At 49.4% G+C, this 19,811-nt stretch overlaps 1 protein-coding gene across 1 annotated transcript in view; it reads left to right on the top strand.

Annotated features, from left to right (window-relative positions):
* The window catches only part of SDHC (succinate dehydrogenase complex subunit C), a 111,937-nt gene that overhangs the window by 31,853 nt on the left and 60,273 nt on the right, over positions 1–19,811 (top strand). The window contains exon 3 of the mRNA XM_085638654.1: positions 2,195–2,296. Coding sequence (XP_085494780.1) covers positions 2,195–2,296 — 102 coding nt within the window. The remainder of the gene's footprint in view (positions 1–2,194; positions 2,297–19,811) is intronic.

The following is a 19,811-nucleotide window of genomic DNA, read 5'->3' as shown; positions in this document are numbered from 1 at the left end:
ACCTACCTCTAATGTACTTGAACTGGTCTCAAATTGTGTGATTCTAGGGAAATATTTTTGTCTTATGGAGCCGCCTTTTTCTTTATTATCTGATTTAAGAGAGCACCTACAAATATGCAAGTTCATTATTTCGGCTGTACAAAAAAACTACTTATTTACGAGACTAAAATGTTTGTTCCATGTATAACAAGAATCAAGCCCGTATATAGGGTACGCATGATTCCTGGCTTGCCTCTTAGTTCAATAATGGCATTGTCATCTGGGCAGGAGCATTAATAATTCCCAGTTCATATTTAAAAACGTGCTTTTCATAAATATATTACCAAAGCATGATGTGGTAGTTCATTGTCATTTACAGATAGCATATTTTCCATTGAAATGGCCGCAAAACGTTCCCACTACATGTAGTTTTACTGATAATAGTCCATAAACAATTTTTAGAAATTGGGTTTCAGAAAAATAAGTAAAGTGTTCAAATTTGTTTTGAACCACTAGAAATATTTTTCTCACCTCCAGAATTACAAGAATTGGTCTTCATAACTAGTGAAATATATTTGAAATGTTTGAACCGTTCACTTAGCTATTTCGGTGTTGTGTTAGAAAAAAGCCTGGCATATTACAGCCTTTCATTTAACAGGCTTTGCACAGTTCAATTGTCACACAGTTCACTTTACAAAATCCTCTAACTTAAGTCTCAGAAAGAAAAATAAATGTAATAAGATAAACTGACTTTTGACCTCTGTCTCTGAAAGCCAGCAAATGTGACAAGATAATAAGATTTAATTACATTTTTATTGCTCTTTCACTTTGTAGTAATAAAGACACCTTTAAATCTTATCTTGTCACATTTGCTCTGCTTTCAGTAACAAAGGCCAAAAGTCAGTCTGTCTTCCATAGAGGATTTTCAACTCGCCAAAAAGGCGAGTTGAATCCTAAAAATAGCTCGCTCGACAATGCAAGTGGATTTTTCGAGTCCTGCACTTCCTCCTCCAGGAACGGCAGCGGCTTATGCTGAATACCGTTGCTATCTTCCAGTCATTATAGAGACCTTGATTAATCTCTGAAAAACGACAGACTCTGGAAGGACACAATGCTTTGAATTGTTCAGAGTACTCATGCATGCAAAAGCTGGTGCATTGCAAACATTGCCCTCCAGTATGCACCTCTTTCTTATCTCCTTGACTGACTATCACGCGTGATCGGCCAGTATTATCTCCTGCTTCCTGCATCGAGGCTTCCGGCGATGGGTGAGGAAAACTTCATGTAAGTAAACCATTCCTTGACAAAATTCTTAACCGTCCCACAAAAAGTCAAATCTCCTGCGTGCAACGGTAACTCATCATTGTATTTATTTACCCTGTTTTAAAAAATCCTTACATATACTCTTTATTTGGAGGTTTGGCCTCTGATCTTTGAGCATGACCTGTAAAATGTACCATGTTATTTGACGCATTGTTTAGATACAATACGTCATATAATATGGTACATTTTACAGGCCATGCTCAAAGATGAGATGTTAAACCTCCAAATAAAGAGTATATGTAAGGATTTTGTCTGAGCGCATGCTACGTGGAGGCTGCACCAGCTCAGACAGCATCAATTGCAATTCATTCAAGGAAGATAAGACACAGTAGAGATCCAATCAAAGCCTCAGCCACACTCTGAGGCTGATCTAAAACTATAACGTTGTAATCAACATTAAAGATGCCTTACCTAGGTCTGCAAAATGTGCCCCATCATCCTGCAAGATTGTAGACCAACTCCAACATTTTAACACACAATTTATTCTAAATAATTTGCAAAATTGTTGTATTTCAACCGCGAACCTCAAACCATTTAAGACTGTTCAAAAAACTTAAATATTCAGTCTTTCGCTTTCAGCTTATGCTCCACGTTTTCCCAGTGACTATTCTAAACAAGAACCATTCTGTATTAAACGTACACTACTATTTATCAAAACTATGGAAATGTCCCACATAAGCAACCTGAAAATTGGCAGCTATTTCACACGCTTGGTACTGTTTTCCGAAACCGTGCATATCTTTTACAGATTTATGAGGAAACCAGCAATACTCTTCTTCCATATGTATGAGCTGATATCTCCAAGTCTTTCTCCCACTAGCCCTTGGAGTTTTAAGTGACGCATGTAGATTGTATTTTGCATAAATTTGTTTTTTCTTAACATCCTACGCAGTGCTGTCCCCATGACGACGACAACGACCCAGCGACTGGAGCAATTTGAGGAGAAAAATGCACGGCTGAACCGTCCTCTGTCTCCTCACTTAACAGTATACAGGTTTGGAATGCTTACCTTTGCTATTAAAGTGGACTTATTAAACATTTCATCTTGTTTCCAAGCCCCATTCACCACTTTTGCATGTTGTGCCATCTTGTATCATACCTTGTGTTTTTTCGTTCCCTCTTAATTTTCAGTCACTGTTCTACACAGTTGCATTGCCATATCATGTGTCACTGTATACTGCAGCTATTCTTTTCCTTTATCTTTGGCTCCTTTTACTTTAAAGGCATCTCCCTTTTTTGACTATATAAAGCCTCATAATGGACCCCTAGCCGGCACTTAACTGTAAACCTAGTTTGTATTGCTTTCACAATAATATCTGCCTCAATGAATAGCTAAAAATGGTAAACAAATGTGTCCGTGGTTACTGGGTGAAATGAAGAGGGATATCATCTGCTGCAGAACTCAGGCCCAATGTGAAATATGATATGTGCGATTCTGTGCACGCAACCCATTTTCTGAGACTCAATCCTCATCCCACTGACCACAACTAACGTCTCTTAACACCTTCTTAAAGAGCCCCTCGTGAAGGGCTTTGGACTTTGGAAACACTTTCATATTGGTGGCTTTTAATTTGCGACCAGGCTTTGGCAAATAAGATGCTCTGCCTGAGTATTCAGTCAGGTGCTAAAAAGAGAGAGAACTGGCAGACTAGATTATTACATATGTGTTTATGTTCTCATAATGAAAGTGCCCATCAGCGATCTATTTTCAGACCGGAAGTATAAAAAAAAATGGATGGAATGCGTGCATTATTCTCAGTAACTGGTAATCACTGTTGAACGCATCCTAGTCCATCATTATTTTGCACACTGTCACCCCAATTTGGACTTCGCCATATGCAAATCACCCTTGACCCTACTCCAGTAGGAACTGTCCAGCCTAGGGTGCCATGTCAGGTGCTCCATGGACAATAACACATGCAACCCACGACTGGTTTTACCCTGGTTGGGGCTTCTCAGTGTGGCATAGCTTGGGTCTAGTGGCACAGTGAGCACAGGAACCCACCTCAAGGTGTATCTGTTACAGAGTATCGCACTGAAGTTAACAAACAATTCTAGTTTCAGATTTGCAATAAGTGTTTTTCTTTTGCATATTTTAATGTATGATCCACTGTTGCGTTTTGAGAAGTCTTGCTGCTGTCACAGTTGTCTACCACATTTTCTACCACTGAGCAGCAACACCATCAAGTCCTCTGCTTAGAAAATTAAGGCACGTCCTTAAAGTGCACACCTAACAAGACTGGAAAATGGCCCATTATATCCACCAAGCAGCAAGATGACTGTTTGACACCATATTTACAGAGATCAGAGCCATGAAATCTTTCAGGGCTATAACTTGCTTAATATAGCGAAATGTCAAATAAATCTTCCTAATCTTTTCTACTAAAGTAGCTTAACACCACGAATAGAAAGATTGGAACAAATCCAACTTAAGGGGTGAAATACTAAAATCCATGGTCCAGAAAGCTATCCAGACTCGGAGTACTAAAATTGATATAATAATATAAAAGCTTACAAGAGGGATACTAGAAAGAAGACCTGCAATTACAAAGAGATGTCTTCCAAAACCTCTTGACCTAGAAGCAGATTTCCTTGTTATATAGAGGACATACAGATTGTCCTCACAAGTGGGACACTGACCCAGTGCTGTTTCTAGAGGGATTTGCCTGTATTTCCTAAGACACACACTGTTTAGTTCTCTGCACAACCAGGGTGACGGAGAAAGTCCTAAAGAAAAGGCACCAAGTAAGCATCTAATGGCTTGTCAAGGTAATAGCAACTCTTGCAGCAAGAAATTCCTAGTACTGAGACCAACGTTGAAAACATTCAAGCATTAGTTGTGACATTCTCTTTACAAGATGCAAAGGAACTTGCTATGACAAGAAATATTTTGCTGAACGCGTTAGTCTCAATGACTTGTTAATTTCCTTTGAAGATACAGAAGCTACAAATGAAGGCAGTGTTCCAGACCAAAGTATCACTTCACCTAATCACTTATTGCTGGACAATCACCTCAATGAAGTGATCATCTCTTACCACCTTCGTTTTCGCATTAGGGATTGTAAATGTGATCCTGTTGTATACACTTTTATTTGTGTTTCCTGAGCTAGAAAACCTCTCTCATGAAACTCTTCTCTCAGACTGATAGCCTTTGCTCTGTATGTTCCTCAATTACAGCAATGCAGGCTTGCTTTTTTATAGCATTTCTTGCAGTTTCTGCCACCCAGCAATTATAAAAGGCTGTAATTATTGTTATTTCGCCAATACTCAGGGTTGAAAGAAGAGAAGAATATGCATATCGCCCACACCTGTCCTACCTCAAATGCCTTCGGCCTTTTCAATTGTTCCACTAGACCAAGGAATCGCCTTAAAAATTGTATAGTGTAAAATATTACTATAAGAAAAAAGTTTTTAGCGTTTCTGAAATGTGTGTCTTGAAATGTAAGAAGCAGAACATTCTCACTTGTGTCAAGAAGCTATGGCTTTAATCCGTCAGACTTATCTTGATGATAGATAAGTAAGCAAAGAACAAAATGGGTTTGGGGAGGGTTTTTGGGTGGCAGCAAGCAGTAAACGTACGGTGGTATGATCTTGAAATATACTGTTCTTTCAAGATGATGGCCCTTAAAGGTGTCTGTGGATGACCGTTTGGTTTAAAGATCAGAACATCACCTTTCCTGAACATGTACGTCTTGACCCAAAGTGACCCTGCCTTTTGGATTGTGATTGGCTGAGACTAAATTGCCACGAGAACAGCTAATACTGGATGGTTATTGCAGTACTTATTGCGATTCCACAGTGGAAAGGATGCCTTAGTCCCGTTTTGTTAAGGAAAACGTCATGCAGAGATACTTTATATGAACAAAACTATATTTGATTGACCTTTTAATAATCCTGACAGCTCAGAGTGTGCAATTTTAATAATATCTGCATCAATAACACTCAGATTAATTCTTTCACTTTGTAAATGTATGAATTAACAATATGTTTGAAAAGGTCGAAATCGTGCATGTAAGGTATTGTGGTGCTGGATATACAAGACCTGCAAGAAAAGGAGGCTTATACTCAGATGTGTGATGGAAGTAGTTGCAGCATCCTACAATAGAGCAGAGGAGAGAACCAGAATTCCTTTGATTTGAGGAGTATGTAGACATAGGATTTCCTTAAATAGCCTTGAACATCTACAATATTCGTTTTGAAAAAGAACAGAAGTTTTACATTTGCCATTGGTAAGAGGCATACCAGCCAATGAAGGAGATACATTTTTGGGAAATGGCCTAGCCTTAGCCACCCTAAAATGTTTTTTTTTTATTAAGCCAGCTATATTTTTTCTGACAAATATACTCACATACTCATCCTGTTTTTTGTTTCCAAATTAAGACTTTCATTGACCTAAGGCGAAATGTTTACTTCCTGGCTACTCCTGTAAGTTAGAAGTCTCTATTTATGTTTCAGTTGCACAGGTCCGTTTCAGACTTGGCCTGAACTAAACAGTACGCATTTAGAACAGTCAGATGATCGTGCTTGTTTGTGTCTTTCTGCACTTTAGAGACCAAATAAAGAAAATGAGAAACCAATTAAAGTAATCCATTTTTGCAGCCTTTGCAAGAAAGTGTGGATTGGTTAGAAATAATAAATAATAATAAATAATAATAAAGTCTAAAACCTTCCCCACCCTATGACTAGGTCTCACTATCAACTTTTGAAATTTAATATTATTGATAAACAAGAGATGAAGTGCTGATGACTTACCAGTCAAAAAGGATACAGTAGAGACCAGCTTGAATGTAGAGGAATAATTCCTAGGAAAGAAAAATCACAGCATTGGTAAGACTTGCGGATCTGAAGGTGTTTCCAGGACTTGGTCGATAGACGTCCGGATTTCCTGATGTTGAAATTCTTGGCTCAAGGTTCTCATAATATTGAAAACATGTGCTTAAAAGATTAGAGATTCTATGGCAGGATCGGAGGCTCCGATTATGCTAATTCCTTCTTCACTTTAATAACATATTTTTTCCACAGCAGCCAAAAATAGAAACAATCAACCTTTGTATCCTCAAAACAAGGAAAATGATCTGGAGAGAGTAATCACGAGCACAACCAAAGTCCGTAAGACTACAGCTCCCATCAGTCACAGTCTCTTCCAAACGTAGTCCTTCCTCAGTGTTAGCCTCCAGTAGAAGGTCTGCCACATCCGTTGTCCCTCCTCTTTCTTCGCTGCTCCGCAGCACCAGATAAGTCGATCTCTTTTCCTCACGGTTTTGGGTGTGTTTAAAGTGTTATTCATTGTGGTTTCGGGACCGTTCTTAGCGGTTCTCAGGTTCCTTGTCGGGGTTTCATTATGTGATTCACTTTCAGATTCCCCGGTGCCGCGGGAGCGCCTTCGCTCCTTTCGCGGACTCTCCACCTCTGCGGTAGTTACTTGCCGCCGCCAGGGGGAGCTCGCGCGTCTCCTTGATTGACGGAGCGCGAGGCGAGACCAACGGTCCGACGAGCCTTGTCCCCCACGCTGCAACACCTGAACGCCCCGGTGGGGGTCCGCATTCTTCCTGCATTTAAAATTTTACGCCCCGGTGGGGGTCTGTATAGCGGCAGTGCCGCGGTGATTGCCTGTGGGCATAAACTTTATCCACACTTGGCTCTTCAGAGCTTTTGGCGCGCTGGGTGGCGGTTGGGCCCCGTCACTGAGTGGGGGCTGCGCGTGTGAGGCGGGTGCGGCCTCTATCGCGGTGTGTCACACTGCCCAAATCTTTAAGCAGTCTGCCAGGCTGCACACATACCACCGAGGGGTTCCTGCCCTCCATTGTTGAATTCCCTTGATACTCCAAGGGGAGGCTTGCCCTGTCTTCGAAGTGGTCCTGCCTAGCTACTATGAGCCACTCGGAGTTTGTAGAGGAGGAGCAAGTTCAGTACTTGCCCCTGGACGACCAGTTTTTTGAGGCGGTGGATGATTCCATTTATAGATGTGTGAATGATGTGATGGGGCCTATGGAAGAGCGCCTCTCTAACTGCATTATTGCGGAGTGCGCAAAATTGGCTTTTTCCCAGAGTTCCACTTCTACCCCTTCCCTGGGGGAGGGGCCGCCTGTACCTAAAAAGGGTCGCATGGAGGGAGGCTCCGGGGAGCCGCAGGGGGTAGACAGGGGCGCGTTTGACCGTCTAAAGCGTGCGTTTCTAGCAACGGCGCCCCTGTCGCCCCCAGCGCCATCCCCGGTCCCAACTCCTGCAGCGTCCATGGTTCCGGATTCCCCCTCCCCGGACGCAGGTTCGCCGGCGGATTCGGATGAGGAAGGGTCTTCGCGGTCCTGGCGCCCTACTGGCTCTGTGGCGGAGTTGCCGCAGGATGCCTCGGGCATGCTGAACCCAGATGACATTATTCATCTGCGGTCGGCGGCCTGGGCACCCGGTGACAAGGTGGCGAAGTTTGTAGCGAGTCGCCACAGGAAGCCCTTAGAGAAAGAGGCTAGAGGTTGTCTGAGGGCGGAGTGCCCTAGGCCGTCGTTTGGCGGGAAGGTGGCCCTTTCACCGGAATTAGATTCCAAGATGGCCACTTTCCTGGCCAAGTGTATGAAGGACCCCCGTAAGGGCATAGACCGTTCCTGGCGCTCTTGTCAGGATAAGCTCCTCGACGTGATAGGGCCTTTGACAAAGATTTTGGATATGGCCGAGGAGGCCAAAGCGACAGGTTCCTCCATCTCTCCCGACGTTCTTTCGAACTGGGCACAGCGGGCGGTGGTTTTTCTGGGCAACGCCAATTGTGCCCTCTCAACGGGACCCCAAGCTAGGCGACTTGGCTTCGTCCGAGGTAGGGGCGGTCGCAGCAGGGGGGCTCTTTGGCGAGCCTTTTGTGAAGGAATTGGGCAAGTTTGTGGCCACCTTCACGAGTTTGGACAAGGCCCAGTCCAATATTAAGCGGGTCTTTCAGTCTCGTTTTTCCGGCGGGGCCGGCCGTGGCAGGGGCCGCGCGACCGGCCGTGGCGGACAGCAGAACCCTGGTAGGGGACAAGGCTCCGGACGAGGTCAATATAACACCTCCGCCAACTTTACCAATTTCTACCCGACCAGAGGACAGAAATTCTGGGGTCGTGGAGGCTACAAGAACACCGCCGGAGGACCCGCAGGTGGCGGTAAGTCTGATTTCCCCTTCCCAAGTTCAAATTGGGGGCCGGCTAGCGCACTTCAGGGAGGCCTGGGGAGCCATTACGAGCGATGCTTGGGTTCTGCAGACCATTCGGGGATTCCACATAGAGTTTTACGATTCACCCCACCAGGCAGGCCTTCCGCATCCTCTAAGTTTTTCCGCGGCCGATGCCAGCCTAATAGACGAGGAAGTCTCCGCTCTGCTCCGCAAAGGGGCAATCTGTCGGTCAACTTTGCATCCCCAGGGCTTCTTGAGCAATATCTTCCTGGTGGAGAAGACGGATGGGGGGGCGCAGACCGGTCATCAATCTAAAGGAGTTCAATGGCTGGCTGGTATATCGCCATTTCAAGATAGAGGGAATCCACCTCATTCGGGATTTGCTCCTTCAGGGAGACTGGATGGCTCGCTTGGATTTAAAAGACGCGTATCTGGTTGTCCCGATCCACCCTCCTCATCGCCGTTTTCTGCAATTTCAGTGGGGACAGCACGTGTACGAGTTTACCGTCCTTCCGTTCGGGCTGTCCTCAGCACCCTGGTGCTTCACGAAGGTGCTCCATCCGGTAGTGGAGTGGCTGCGAAGCCAAGGGGTGCGGATGATCGTATATCTGAAAGACCCGTTAGTTAGATTCCTCAACTTACACGTTAGTTAGATTCCTCACCTTAGAATATCCCCAGCCGTCAGGCTGGATCCGGAAGATTTTTCGTCAGCAATACCCCTTGCGCGTCGGTAGGCGTCGTTTGCGGCTCCGCGTCCGTCGTCGGCGTCGTGCGCCGGAATGACGTCGTCGGAGTACTTAGATGCCGCCCTCGCGCGCTGACGTCAGTTCTTCTTTTTTCCGCGCCAGTAAGCGCAGATCCGGGAGAGCTACCCCTTTTAGTCTTTTTTGACTAAGTTTTTTGATCCTTTTTGATCTTGTCTCGACTCCGGTGCCGGTAGGATGCCTGGTTTCAAAGCCTGTGCTGACTGCAACCGCTTGATGTCGGTTACGGATCATCACCGCCGGTGCCTTTACTGTTTGGGCCTCGACCACGATGCGGAGTCATGTTCGGACTGCAAGGCCCTGACCTCGAAGGCTAGACGGGAGCGGTCCCGTAAGCTCCTCGAGATTCGCCACTCGGCTCCGCGCCCCTCTCGATCCCGGTCCAGGAGGAGGTCCAAGGATCGGTCGCGGAGCCGCAGCCGACGTCCTCATCGCTCGTCTGGCTCCAAGTCTTCGGGTAAGTCGAAGCACTCCAAGAAGTCCAAGAGGCGACACCGCTCTTCGGACTCCCCTCGCCAGTCGCGCGACTCGGCCGAGGGTCAGGGTGGTTCCACCCCCGCGGCTCCAGCGGAGCCGCAGGCGCCGCGCACGTCCCCATACCTGCTGGTCCCTGGGACTGACGCGACGCCGGCGGAAGTCAGTGCCTTCCTCTCGGCCATGAGGAGCCTGGCTCCGCCGTCGACGCCCGCTGGCGCGCCTTCGGGCACTGCGGACCCGACTGGGCAACCTTGCATGCCGGCGGCTCCGGCCCTGGCGCCGGCTTCGGCCCCGACGCCGCAGGTTCCCGAGGGACTCGTCCCCGCCGACGCCGGTCGACCTCATCACGCCTCCTCCGCCGGCGTCGACACCGGTTCCGACGCCGGCTCCGCTCGGCGTCGAGCCCCAGTTCAGCCCGCTCCGGATCCGGCACCGTTACGGCATCGATGGACGCCGCGTACGGCGCCGTTAGAGACACATTATGTCTATCGTCCGGCTCCGATCCTTCCTCCTGTTTACCAGGAATCGGATGACTGGGGCAACTGGGAGGGGTCCGATGACCCTTTTGGCCGTTCAGGCTCAGCTGTCACAGGACTGGGCAGATGAACTGGGGGAGGCCAGTGGTCTGGATACCTCACCAGACACTGGATTCATCTCTCCTCCGACTGGCTTCGGAGGAGGGTGCTGCTTTCTCTGTGGTGCTGCGCAAGGCGGCCGCAGCCCTTGGGCTCGAGCTGCCTGCCGTGGCTGTGAGGACTAACGTCCTCACTGAGGTGCTTCAGTCTGCAGCAAGCTCCACTGAGCCTCTGCTGCAATTCAATGAGGCCCTCATTGACGTTCTGCAGGGCACCTGGTCCAAGCCCTCCACAGTCCCTCCTGTGGACAGGAACGTCGCCAGGCGCCACCGCCCTGCTCCGGGCGACCCCAGTTTTCTGTCCCAACACCCCGCCCCCGAGAGCCTGGTTATCCAGGCTTCTACCTCCCAATCCTCCTTCCCGACCGCTCCGCCGGACCGGGATTCCAAGAGACTGGAACAGTTTGGCAAAAAGCTGTTCTCCTCCCTTAGTTTGGGTCTGCGGTCATTGAACACCGCCTGTCTTTTGGACCATTATTCCCACTCTCTGTGGGATACGGTGGAGGACGTGCTGCCCCTGTGCCCGGAGGAGGCCCAGACACGACTTACCCAGGCTCTGGCCGATGGGAGGGATGCAGCACGTCATGCAATCCGATGTGGGCTTGACACTACGGACTCGCTGGGTAGGGCGATTTCTACCACGGTGGCGCTTAGACGTCACGCCTAGCTGCGGTCCACGTCCTTTTCGGGGGATGTCCAGAGCACTCTCATGGACATGCCCTTTGATGGCACTAGCCTTTTTGGTGAGAAAGCGGACAGTGCGCTGAATCGCTTTAAGGACTCCCGGGCTACGGCCAAGTCCTTGGGCCTCCCGGCCCCGCGGTCGCAAACTTCCGCCCCTTTCGTGGCCAAGGAAGGGGTGCCTCCTCACGTCAGCCTAGCCACCAGCCGCAGAACCAACCTGCGCGCGGACGTGGTTTCCGCCGAGGCGGTTCTGGAGGACGACGCGGTCAGCCCACATCCACCCCGGCAGCATCCGCCTCAAAGCCTTCCTAGTCCGAGCTTTCAGGCCCATTCCACGCCAGTGGGCGGCAGAGTTCGCCATCACCTGCTCCACTGGCGGTCCATCACATCGGACAGGTGGGTGCTGCAAATCGTCCGAAGGGGCTACTCCCTCCCCTTCGAGACGACCCCTCCAGCCATGCCACAGCAGCACCACCGTATCTCGGGGGATCATTTGAATCTTCTCCACGAGGAAGTTTCGGCCCTCTTGGCCAAGGGGGCCGTCGAGCGCGTTCCGAGCCCAGAAGTAGGTCGTGGTTGTTATTCCCACTACTTTCTGGTTCCCAAGAAGGGCAAAGGGGGCCTGCGCCCTATCTTGGACCTCCGGAACGTCAATGCCTTCCTCCGGAAGGGAAGGTTCAAAATGTTAACTTTGGCTCAGGTTCTAGCTGCCCTAGACCCTGGAGACTAGATGGTAGCGTTGGACTTGCAGGACGCATATTTCCACATCCCCGTCCTGCCGGCCCACCGGCGTTACCTGCGGTTCACGGTGGGTCAGGAGCACTTTCAGTTTACCATGCTCCCCTTCGGCCTTACCAGTGCCCCTCGGGTGTTCACGAAAGTGATGGCGGTGGTCGCAGCTCATCTGCGCAGATCAGGGGTTCCAGTCTTCCCCTGTCTCGACGACTGGTTGTTGAAGGCGGGCTCGCCCCAGGCAGTCGTCTCCCACCTCCAGACTACGGCGGATCTCCTGCATTTGCTGGGGTTTTCCATCAACGTGCCGAAGTCACACCTGAGTCCCTCTCAGAAGCTCCTCTTCTTCGGAGCGGTTCTCGATTCGGCGCAGTTCCGGGTCTATCCGCCGAAACAGCGGGTCCGGGATATTCAGGCCCTGATTCCCATCTTTCGGCCTCTATCCTGGGTTTCGGTCAGGCTAGTGTTGCGGCTTCTGGGGCTGATGGCCTCCTGCATCCTACTAGTGCATCACGCCAGGCGGCGCATGCGGGCACTGCAGTGGGACCTGAAGTTTCAGTGGGCCCAGCATCACGGCAACCTGTCCGACCATGTCTTGATCTCGGAGGGCACTGCACAGCAGTTGCAGTGGTGGCTCACGGACCGCGATTGGGTCACGGGCAGGAGCCTCTCCCTTCCCCAACCGGAGCATGTCGTGGTGACAGATGCGTCCCTCCTGGGATGGGGTGGCCATATGGGAGAGGCGGAGATCAGAGGCCTCTGGTCTCCGGCGGAGTCTCGCCTCCATATCAACCTGTTGGAGTTGAGAGCGATCCGACTTTCACTGAAAGCCTTCCTTCCCTCTGTCAGGGGAAGTGTCGTGCAGGTGTTCACGGACAACACCACCGCCATGTGGTATTGCAACAAACAGGGCGGGGTGGGGTCGTGGACCCTTTGTCAGGAGGCTCTGCGCCTCTGGACGTGGCTGGAACACCAGGGCATCACCCTAGTGGTTCAACATCTGGCGGGCTCTCTGAACGCCAGAGCAGACGAACTCAGCCGCCGGTGCATGATGGATCACGAATGGCGTCTGAACTCCGAAGTGGCGCATGGTCTCTTTCAGCAGTGGGGAGAGCCTTGGTTAGATCTATTCTCCACCGAAGAGAACGCGCAATGTCAGCAGTTCTGCGCGTTGGAATTTCCAAGGCGGCACTCGCTCGGCGACGCTTTTCGTCACGAGTGGAGTTGCGGTCTGTTGTACGCCTTTCCGCCTATACCACTTCTGCCCAGAGTGCTGAAGAAGATCAGGCACGACCGGGCCCAAGTCATCTTGGTGGCTCCGGATTGGGCACGAAGGTACTGGTATCCCGAGCTACTCAGTATGTTGATCGATTCTCCGATACGTCTGCCCCTTCGGGAGGATCTTCTGTCGCAGCAGCAGGGGACGGTCCTCCACCCGAACCTGTCCAGCCTCCACCTCCATGCGTGGAGATTGAGCGGCGGCAGTTGATGCCATTTGACTTGCCTCCTGAAGTCTGTGATATCATTCTGGCAGCCAGGCGTTCCTCCACCAAGACGGTATACGCCTGCCGGTGGAACAAATTTGTGGCATGGTGCACAGCAAAGGCTGTGGATCCCCTTTCTGCCCCTCTTTCTGAGGTTCTACTCTTTCTTCTTTCGTTGGCCCAGCAGGGCTCTGCCCTGGGCACCTTGAAAGGTTATCTTGCTGCCATCTCTGCCTTCTTGCGGCTTCCTGATCAGCCTTCTCTTTTCAAGTCCCCTGTAGTTACACGCTTTCTAAAAGGCATTACTCACACGCTCCCTCCTGTCCGTTTTGTAATGCCTCAGTGGGACTTGAATCTTGTTCTCACATTTCTAATGTGCGCTCCCTTTGAGCCTCTTCATAATTGTCCTCTTCGTCTGCTGACGCTTAAGACTGCTTTTCTGGTAGCCATCACCTCGGCTAGACGGGTGAGTGAGCTCCAGGCTTTATCATCAAAGCCTCCTTTTCTCTCTGTTCATCCGGACAAGGTTGTCCTTCGGCCTCGGCCCTCCTTTCTTCCGAAAGTGGTGACCCCCTTTCATCTTGGGCAGTCTGTCACCTTGCCCACCTTCTTTCCGCCTCCGCATCCTTCCAAAGAGGAAGAGAGGCTCCACTGTCTGGACCCAAAACGTGCGCTCTCCTTTTATCTGGACCGCACAAAGCAGTTCCGGGTGGACGACCAACTTTTCGTTGGATACGTGGGTGCTAAGAAGGGGAAAGCTGTGCACAAACGGACCATCTCTCGGTGGGTCGTTTTGTGCATCAAAATTTGTTATTCCTTGGCAAAAAAGGACCCTCCTGTTGGGCTGCGCGCCCGTTCTACTCGGGCCACAGCGGCTACTACTGCTTTGGGACGGGGTGTCCCTTTGCAGGACATCTGTCAGGCGGCAACGTGGGCTTCGCTACACACGTTTGCCAGGCATTATTGCCTTGACAGCAAAGTCCGGAGGGATGGCTTCTTTGGCCGTTCTGTCCTCCAGGACTTTCTGGTGTGATCTTGGTTCGCAGACCCACCACCGGGGATGGTATTGCTTGGGTATCTATTCTAAGGTGAGGAATCTAACTAACGTGTTTCTTTCAGATGAACAAGTTACTTCCCTTCGGTAACGATGTATCTGTAAGAAACATTAGTTAGTTAGATTCCTCACCGACCCACCCATCCTCCCCGTTCTGCGAACTGACATCTAGGGTTAAGGCTATCCCTTTCAGGGCCCTAGGCTTTATTGGCACCAGTTTCGGTATCTTGCATGGCTCTGCGTTCCTGGCGCGGAAGGCTATGTACAAGAACTGACGTCCGCGCGCGAGGGCGGCGTCTAAGTACTCCAACGTCATTCCGGCGCAAGACGCAGACGACGGACGCGGAGCCGCAGACGACGCCTAGCGACGCGCAAGGGGTATTGCTGACGAAAAATCTTCCGGATCCAGTCTGACGCCTGGGGATATTCTAAGGTGAGGAATCTAACTAACGTGAGGAATCTAACTAACTAATGTTTCTTACAGATACATCGTTACCGAAGGTAAGTAACTTGTTCATCTGGACGATATCCTTCTCATGGCACAGTGCCCGCAGCGGTTACTTTCTCATCTGCGTCAAGCGGTGTCGCTCTTGCAAAGCTTGGGCTTCATCATCAACGGAGACAAGTCGGTCTTACACCCGACGCAGAATATAGTCTTCTTGGGGTTCGTAGTAGATTCGGTTCACGCGTCTTTGAGCCTTCCCCAACGGAAGTTGGCCAAGATTCGGCATCTGTTACGACAGACTATCTCCAAGTCCCACACCTCCCTCCGTCAGATTGCCCGGGTGGTGGGTCTTCTCTCCTCATCCATCCAGGCAATCTTTCCGGGTCCCCTGCACTATCGTGCGCTGCAGCGCCTGAAAGCACATCATCTTCGGAGGGGCGTATCGTACGACCAGAGGGTGTCTCTGTCAGAGGAGGTCAAGGACGAAATGTCCTGGTGGCTCGCCCATATGGATGCCTGGAATGGCAGAGCCATTTTTGGAGCCGCCCCCGACATGGTGATAGAGTCCGACGCCAGCAGGTCGGGGTGGGGCGCTCGCTGCGGCGACTTATCTACTGGCGGCGCTTGGTCATTAGAAGAGCAGAGGCTCCATATCAATTGTCTGGAGCTTCTGGCAGGGTCGTTCGCGATCCAATGTTGGACCAGAGACAGGGTTCGCGCCTGCGTCCTCTTGAGGATGGACAATATCTCCGCGGTTCGTTACATCAACCTCCTGGGGGGCCCTCGGTCGCAAGCTCTGGCAAACCTAGCAAAGGACTTTTGGGGGTTTTGTCTGGATCATCACATATCTGTGACGGCGGAGTACCTGCCGGGTCAGGCCAATCAGGTGGCAGACTAGCATTCCCGGCATTTACGGGATTCCAGTCAATGGAAGCTGAACGTTCAGGTTTTTCGGTCGTTAGCCGCCCTTTGGGGCCCGTTCTCGGTGGATCTGTTTGCGTCCCGTCTGGACCATCAGCTTCCGAGTTTTTTCAGTTGGAGGCCGGACCCTCTGGCGCAGGCAACAGATGCTTTTCTGCAGGAGTGGAGTCAGGAACAGAGTTACGCGTTTCCTCCGTTCTCCATGATTGTGAGGTTGGCGGCGCGGGCTCGCCAGCAGAAAGCGGAGATGGTCGTGGTGACGCCGTTTTGGAGGTACCAAGTTTGGTTTCCAGTTCTTCTGGAACTTTCTTGGGATTTTCCAATCCCACTCCCCCCGTTTCCTCATCTTCTTCTGAATCCGAGCGGGGAACAACACCACCTGATCGCTCAGGGTTCTCTCCTCTTGATGGCATGGCGGCTTTCCGGCGACGCTGGTCGCTCCCAGGCCTTTCGGGATCGGCTGAGAGCCTCTGGGCTGCAAGCACCTCCAAACGCTATCGGTCCGCCTGGACGAAGTGGTTTCGTTGGTGTCTTCGGGGTTTGGATCCCGTGGTCGCGGGCATTGTTCCCATTCTGAATTTCTTGCCCGAAATGGCACTGGACGGCCTGGCATATCGAACCATTAACGCAATGCGCTCCGCTATCTCAGCGGCCCATTGTCTTATAGAGGGTGTGCCGGTGGGTGAACACCCTTTTGTCTGTTGTCTTTTGAGGGGAATTCGTTTGTCTTTGCCCCCGGAACCTCGTTATTCCGTCTTATGGGATGTCAATGTGGTTCTAAACTTGTTCTTATCTTGACAGTCGAATCGATACCTCTCCTTGAAGGAGATCTCGGCGAAGCTAGCTATGCTGCTGTGTCTAGTCTCTTGTCGTAGGGTCTCGGATGTGCGCGCGCTGGACATTTCGGCACAAGTGTTTTCTCCGGATGGCGTGACCTTTACAATTGGCCGCCGAACGAAGTCGGCTTCAAGGTCAATATCGTATCCGGCCTTTCTGGAGGTGCCCAAACTTTGTGTCGTGGACTGTTTGAAAGCTTATGAGGATAAAACATCTGAGTTACGCCCTCCGGGCGAGAGACAACTCTTCATTGCATTACGAAAACCGCACAATGCAGTCTCCTTACCCACCATTGCTCGATGGGTGCGGTGGGTCATGCAAGAGGCGGGGATTGACACAAAGCAGTTTGGTGCTCATTCTGCCAGAGGAGCGATGGCGTCGAAAGTATTCTCCCTGGGGGCTCGCTTGGAGGATTTAATGCGAGCTGCGGACTGGTCTTCGGATTCGACTTTTAAACGGTTTTATTTTAAACCGGTGGTAGATTTCGCACATTTGGTGGTAAGTAAGCTTTGAACTAGCATAATCGGAGCCTCCGGTCCTGCCATAGAATCGAAATTTGCCTAGCATAGTAACGGTAAGTTTCAATTCTATTAAGGACACGGAGGCGAGGATTATCCCTCCCTTGGCACAATCTGTGCGAACCCTCCCGTATGGCAGTAAGTAAAATGTTTTTAGTACACTGCATGATGTTGTCATGTCTGCACACTGTTTCACAATGCTGTGGTGATGCATTATGCAGTTTCGGGGTCTTTACGACTTGTACTTTGCTTCTAGGGAATGATGGTTCCAAACAAGACCAATAACGTGGAGGCGTTCGTGCGAAGAAAGAGGAGGGACAACGGATGTGGCAGACCTTCTACTGGAGGCTAACACTGAGGAAGGACTACGTTTGGAAGAGACTGTGACTGATGGGAGCTGTAGTCTTACGAACTTTGGTTGTGCTTGTGATTACTCTCTCCAGATCGTTTTCCTTGTTTTGAGGATACAAAGGTTGATTGTTTCTATTTTTGGCTGCTGTGGAAAAAATATGTTATTAAAGCGAAGAAGGAATTAGCATAATCCTCGCCTCCGTGTCCTTAATAGAATTGAAACTTACCGTTACTATGCTAGGCAAATTTCGATTCTGAAGTACAGCGTTAGTGTTATTGAATAGTGAGCCCTAGGTGACATGGCGTCCGGATTTCATGCATAGCACAGTGAACTTTGTGGGCATGAAAGACTGTATAGTTTTAATAATACATGGCTATGTTACAGTGAGGTGGCAGAGAATAAGGTAAATGCCACCGGGCTGCCAGACCAGTTGGCTGATAATGGGGGCCACACAGATTTGAGTGTACACCACCATAGAAGGAGGGCCCTCTCCCAATTCTGCGTGACATCCGTGATGACTACAAGAACATAAAGGACATTAATGCCCGCAAGCCCACTTTACATGACAGTGAGGGGGCAGGGACCGAGGCAACTGGTATTGGGGAACCAGACCAGTCAGCAGACATGGGGACCATGCAGAATAGAGTACTTGCCATCACAGAGGAGGGTGATTCCTCCAGTTCGCTAGATGCCTCTAGTGATCATAAACACACAAGGGACACTAATGCCTGCCAGCTCATGTTAGCTCCTGGAATGAGACAGTCTTAAATAACAAAAGAAAATATTCTGACTGGTTATTATATTTAAGATCATTTGCCATAATATGCTTACAAGAGACTTGGGAAATAAAAGTTCCTTATTCTTGGAAGGGTATAAATCATATTCCAACCCATGCCATCGTTAAGGGGACATCCAAGGAGAGGAATGTTGATTCTGGTCTCTCTTTCCCTGAACTGTAGAATCAAGGAACTGCTAAGTCCCCCAAACATGCAGGCAATTTGTATTAGCTCCCTTGTATTTGGCAACGTTGTTTTGATAAACTTTTATAACGCCACGCCACCTCAGATTACACATTTTGTGACACTCTTTCCACTCTTGGGGATCAAAAGTCTGGTATTGAAACCTGTAACCACACAGGAGCCAGATTTATTTTAGTTCGGGATTTTAACATGCATCTGTGCCTAAGTGGCCCACAATCTCTTAACTTGCGTGATCATGTGAGCCTGGTTTTATACAGATGGAACACACCCAAGCTGGCTTCTTTCTAAATCATCTTCTTTCCGAATTTAACCTGGAGTGTGTCTTGACTAGACAATCTCAATGTCCTGATGGAAGTTTCCCTTCCAGATTCACTGGCAGAGGGAAATTATCAACAAAATTCCTGCTAAACCTTTTGAAATACTCCAAGTTAAATGTCTCTGGTTTCAGTGCCTTTAACTGCATTAGCATTGATATTGCAGACCTCTTTGCACGGACCCCGAATCGGTGTAGGTCATTTCATGCTTGTGGTGCAGTGATCAATCAGGGTAGAAGATTAAGGTGGTCCTAAGTAATCCCAGAGGACTTTTTAAGATCCCTCATGATTACCAAATGGGCAGAATTTGAAACCTGTTTCGGGGCTCCTGCACAGATACCACCTTCTTGAATAAATGTTCAAAGATAGGGAAGGAAATGAAGTTGCAATTATTGCTTTCTACTGAACCAACAAAGATTAGTGCACCATGTTGGTTTAATAAGGATTGTTCGAGATCCCACAAATTGTTATTGAATGCCTTCAAAGCTACGCCTTAAGATTGCTGCTGAATTGCTAGCAGACAAATTGCATTATAAGAAGGCGCTAGATATGAGAATAAGGGATCTTAGGAAGCTTGGGAGGAGCTGATTGAGGGATCAGCTGTACATTTTGGGAGATGGTTAATCGTCTTCTATTTAATGACCTAGGGAATTGTACTATTTTATCACATTCTCCCTGAGAAATGGATAGAATATTTCAAGGGTGTTTATAACGCCCCACTAATTGCTAATGGTAACTTAACTTTTACTGTTAAGGAGAGCCAACTATCCATAGGTCACTTGACAACACACAAGGCCCCTGGTCTCGACGGGATCCCTACAGATTTATTTAAGGTGACATCAGAGTGTGTAGCCAGCATAAAAGGAAATTAAATGGTTCACTCCTCCCACTTGGATACCCCGCCCTGCCATTTCTTGTTGGAGGGTTACGACTAAGGGCTCCAATGCCAACGCAAACAGCAGGGGCGACAAAGGGCACCCCTGCCATGTGCTTCTCCGGATCATGAGGGGCACAGAGCATAATTAGCCCAACTAACTCTGGCCGTGGGCTCCGTATAGAGCAGCCCCATTTGATCCAGGAAACCTTTGTCCAAAGCCCATTGCCTCAAGGACAGTGATGAGGTAGCTCCAATTCAGGGTGTTCAACGCATTGACGATATCAGTGGAGACCAAGGC

This window comes from Triturus cristatus, chromosome 12, assembly GCF_964204655.1.
Source record: "Triturus cristatus chromosome 12, aTriCri1.1, whole genome shotgun sequence".
NCBI lineage: Eukaryota > Metazoa > Chordata > Amphibia > Caudata > Salamandridae > Triturus > Triturus cristatus.
The sequence above is the reverse complement of the archived record's forward strand: the minus strand, read 5'-3'. Positions and strand labels throughout refer to the sequence as shown.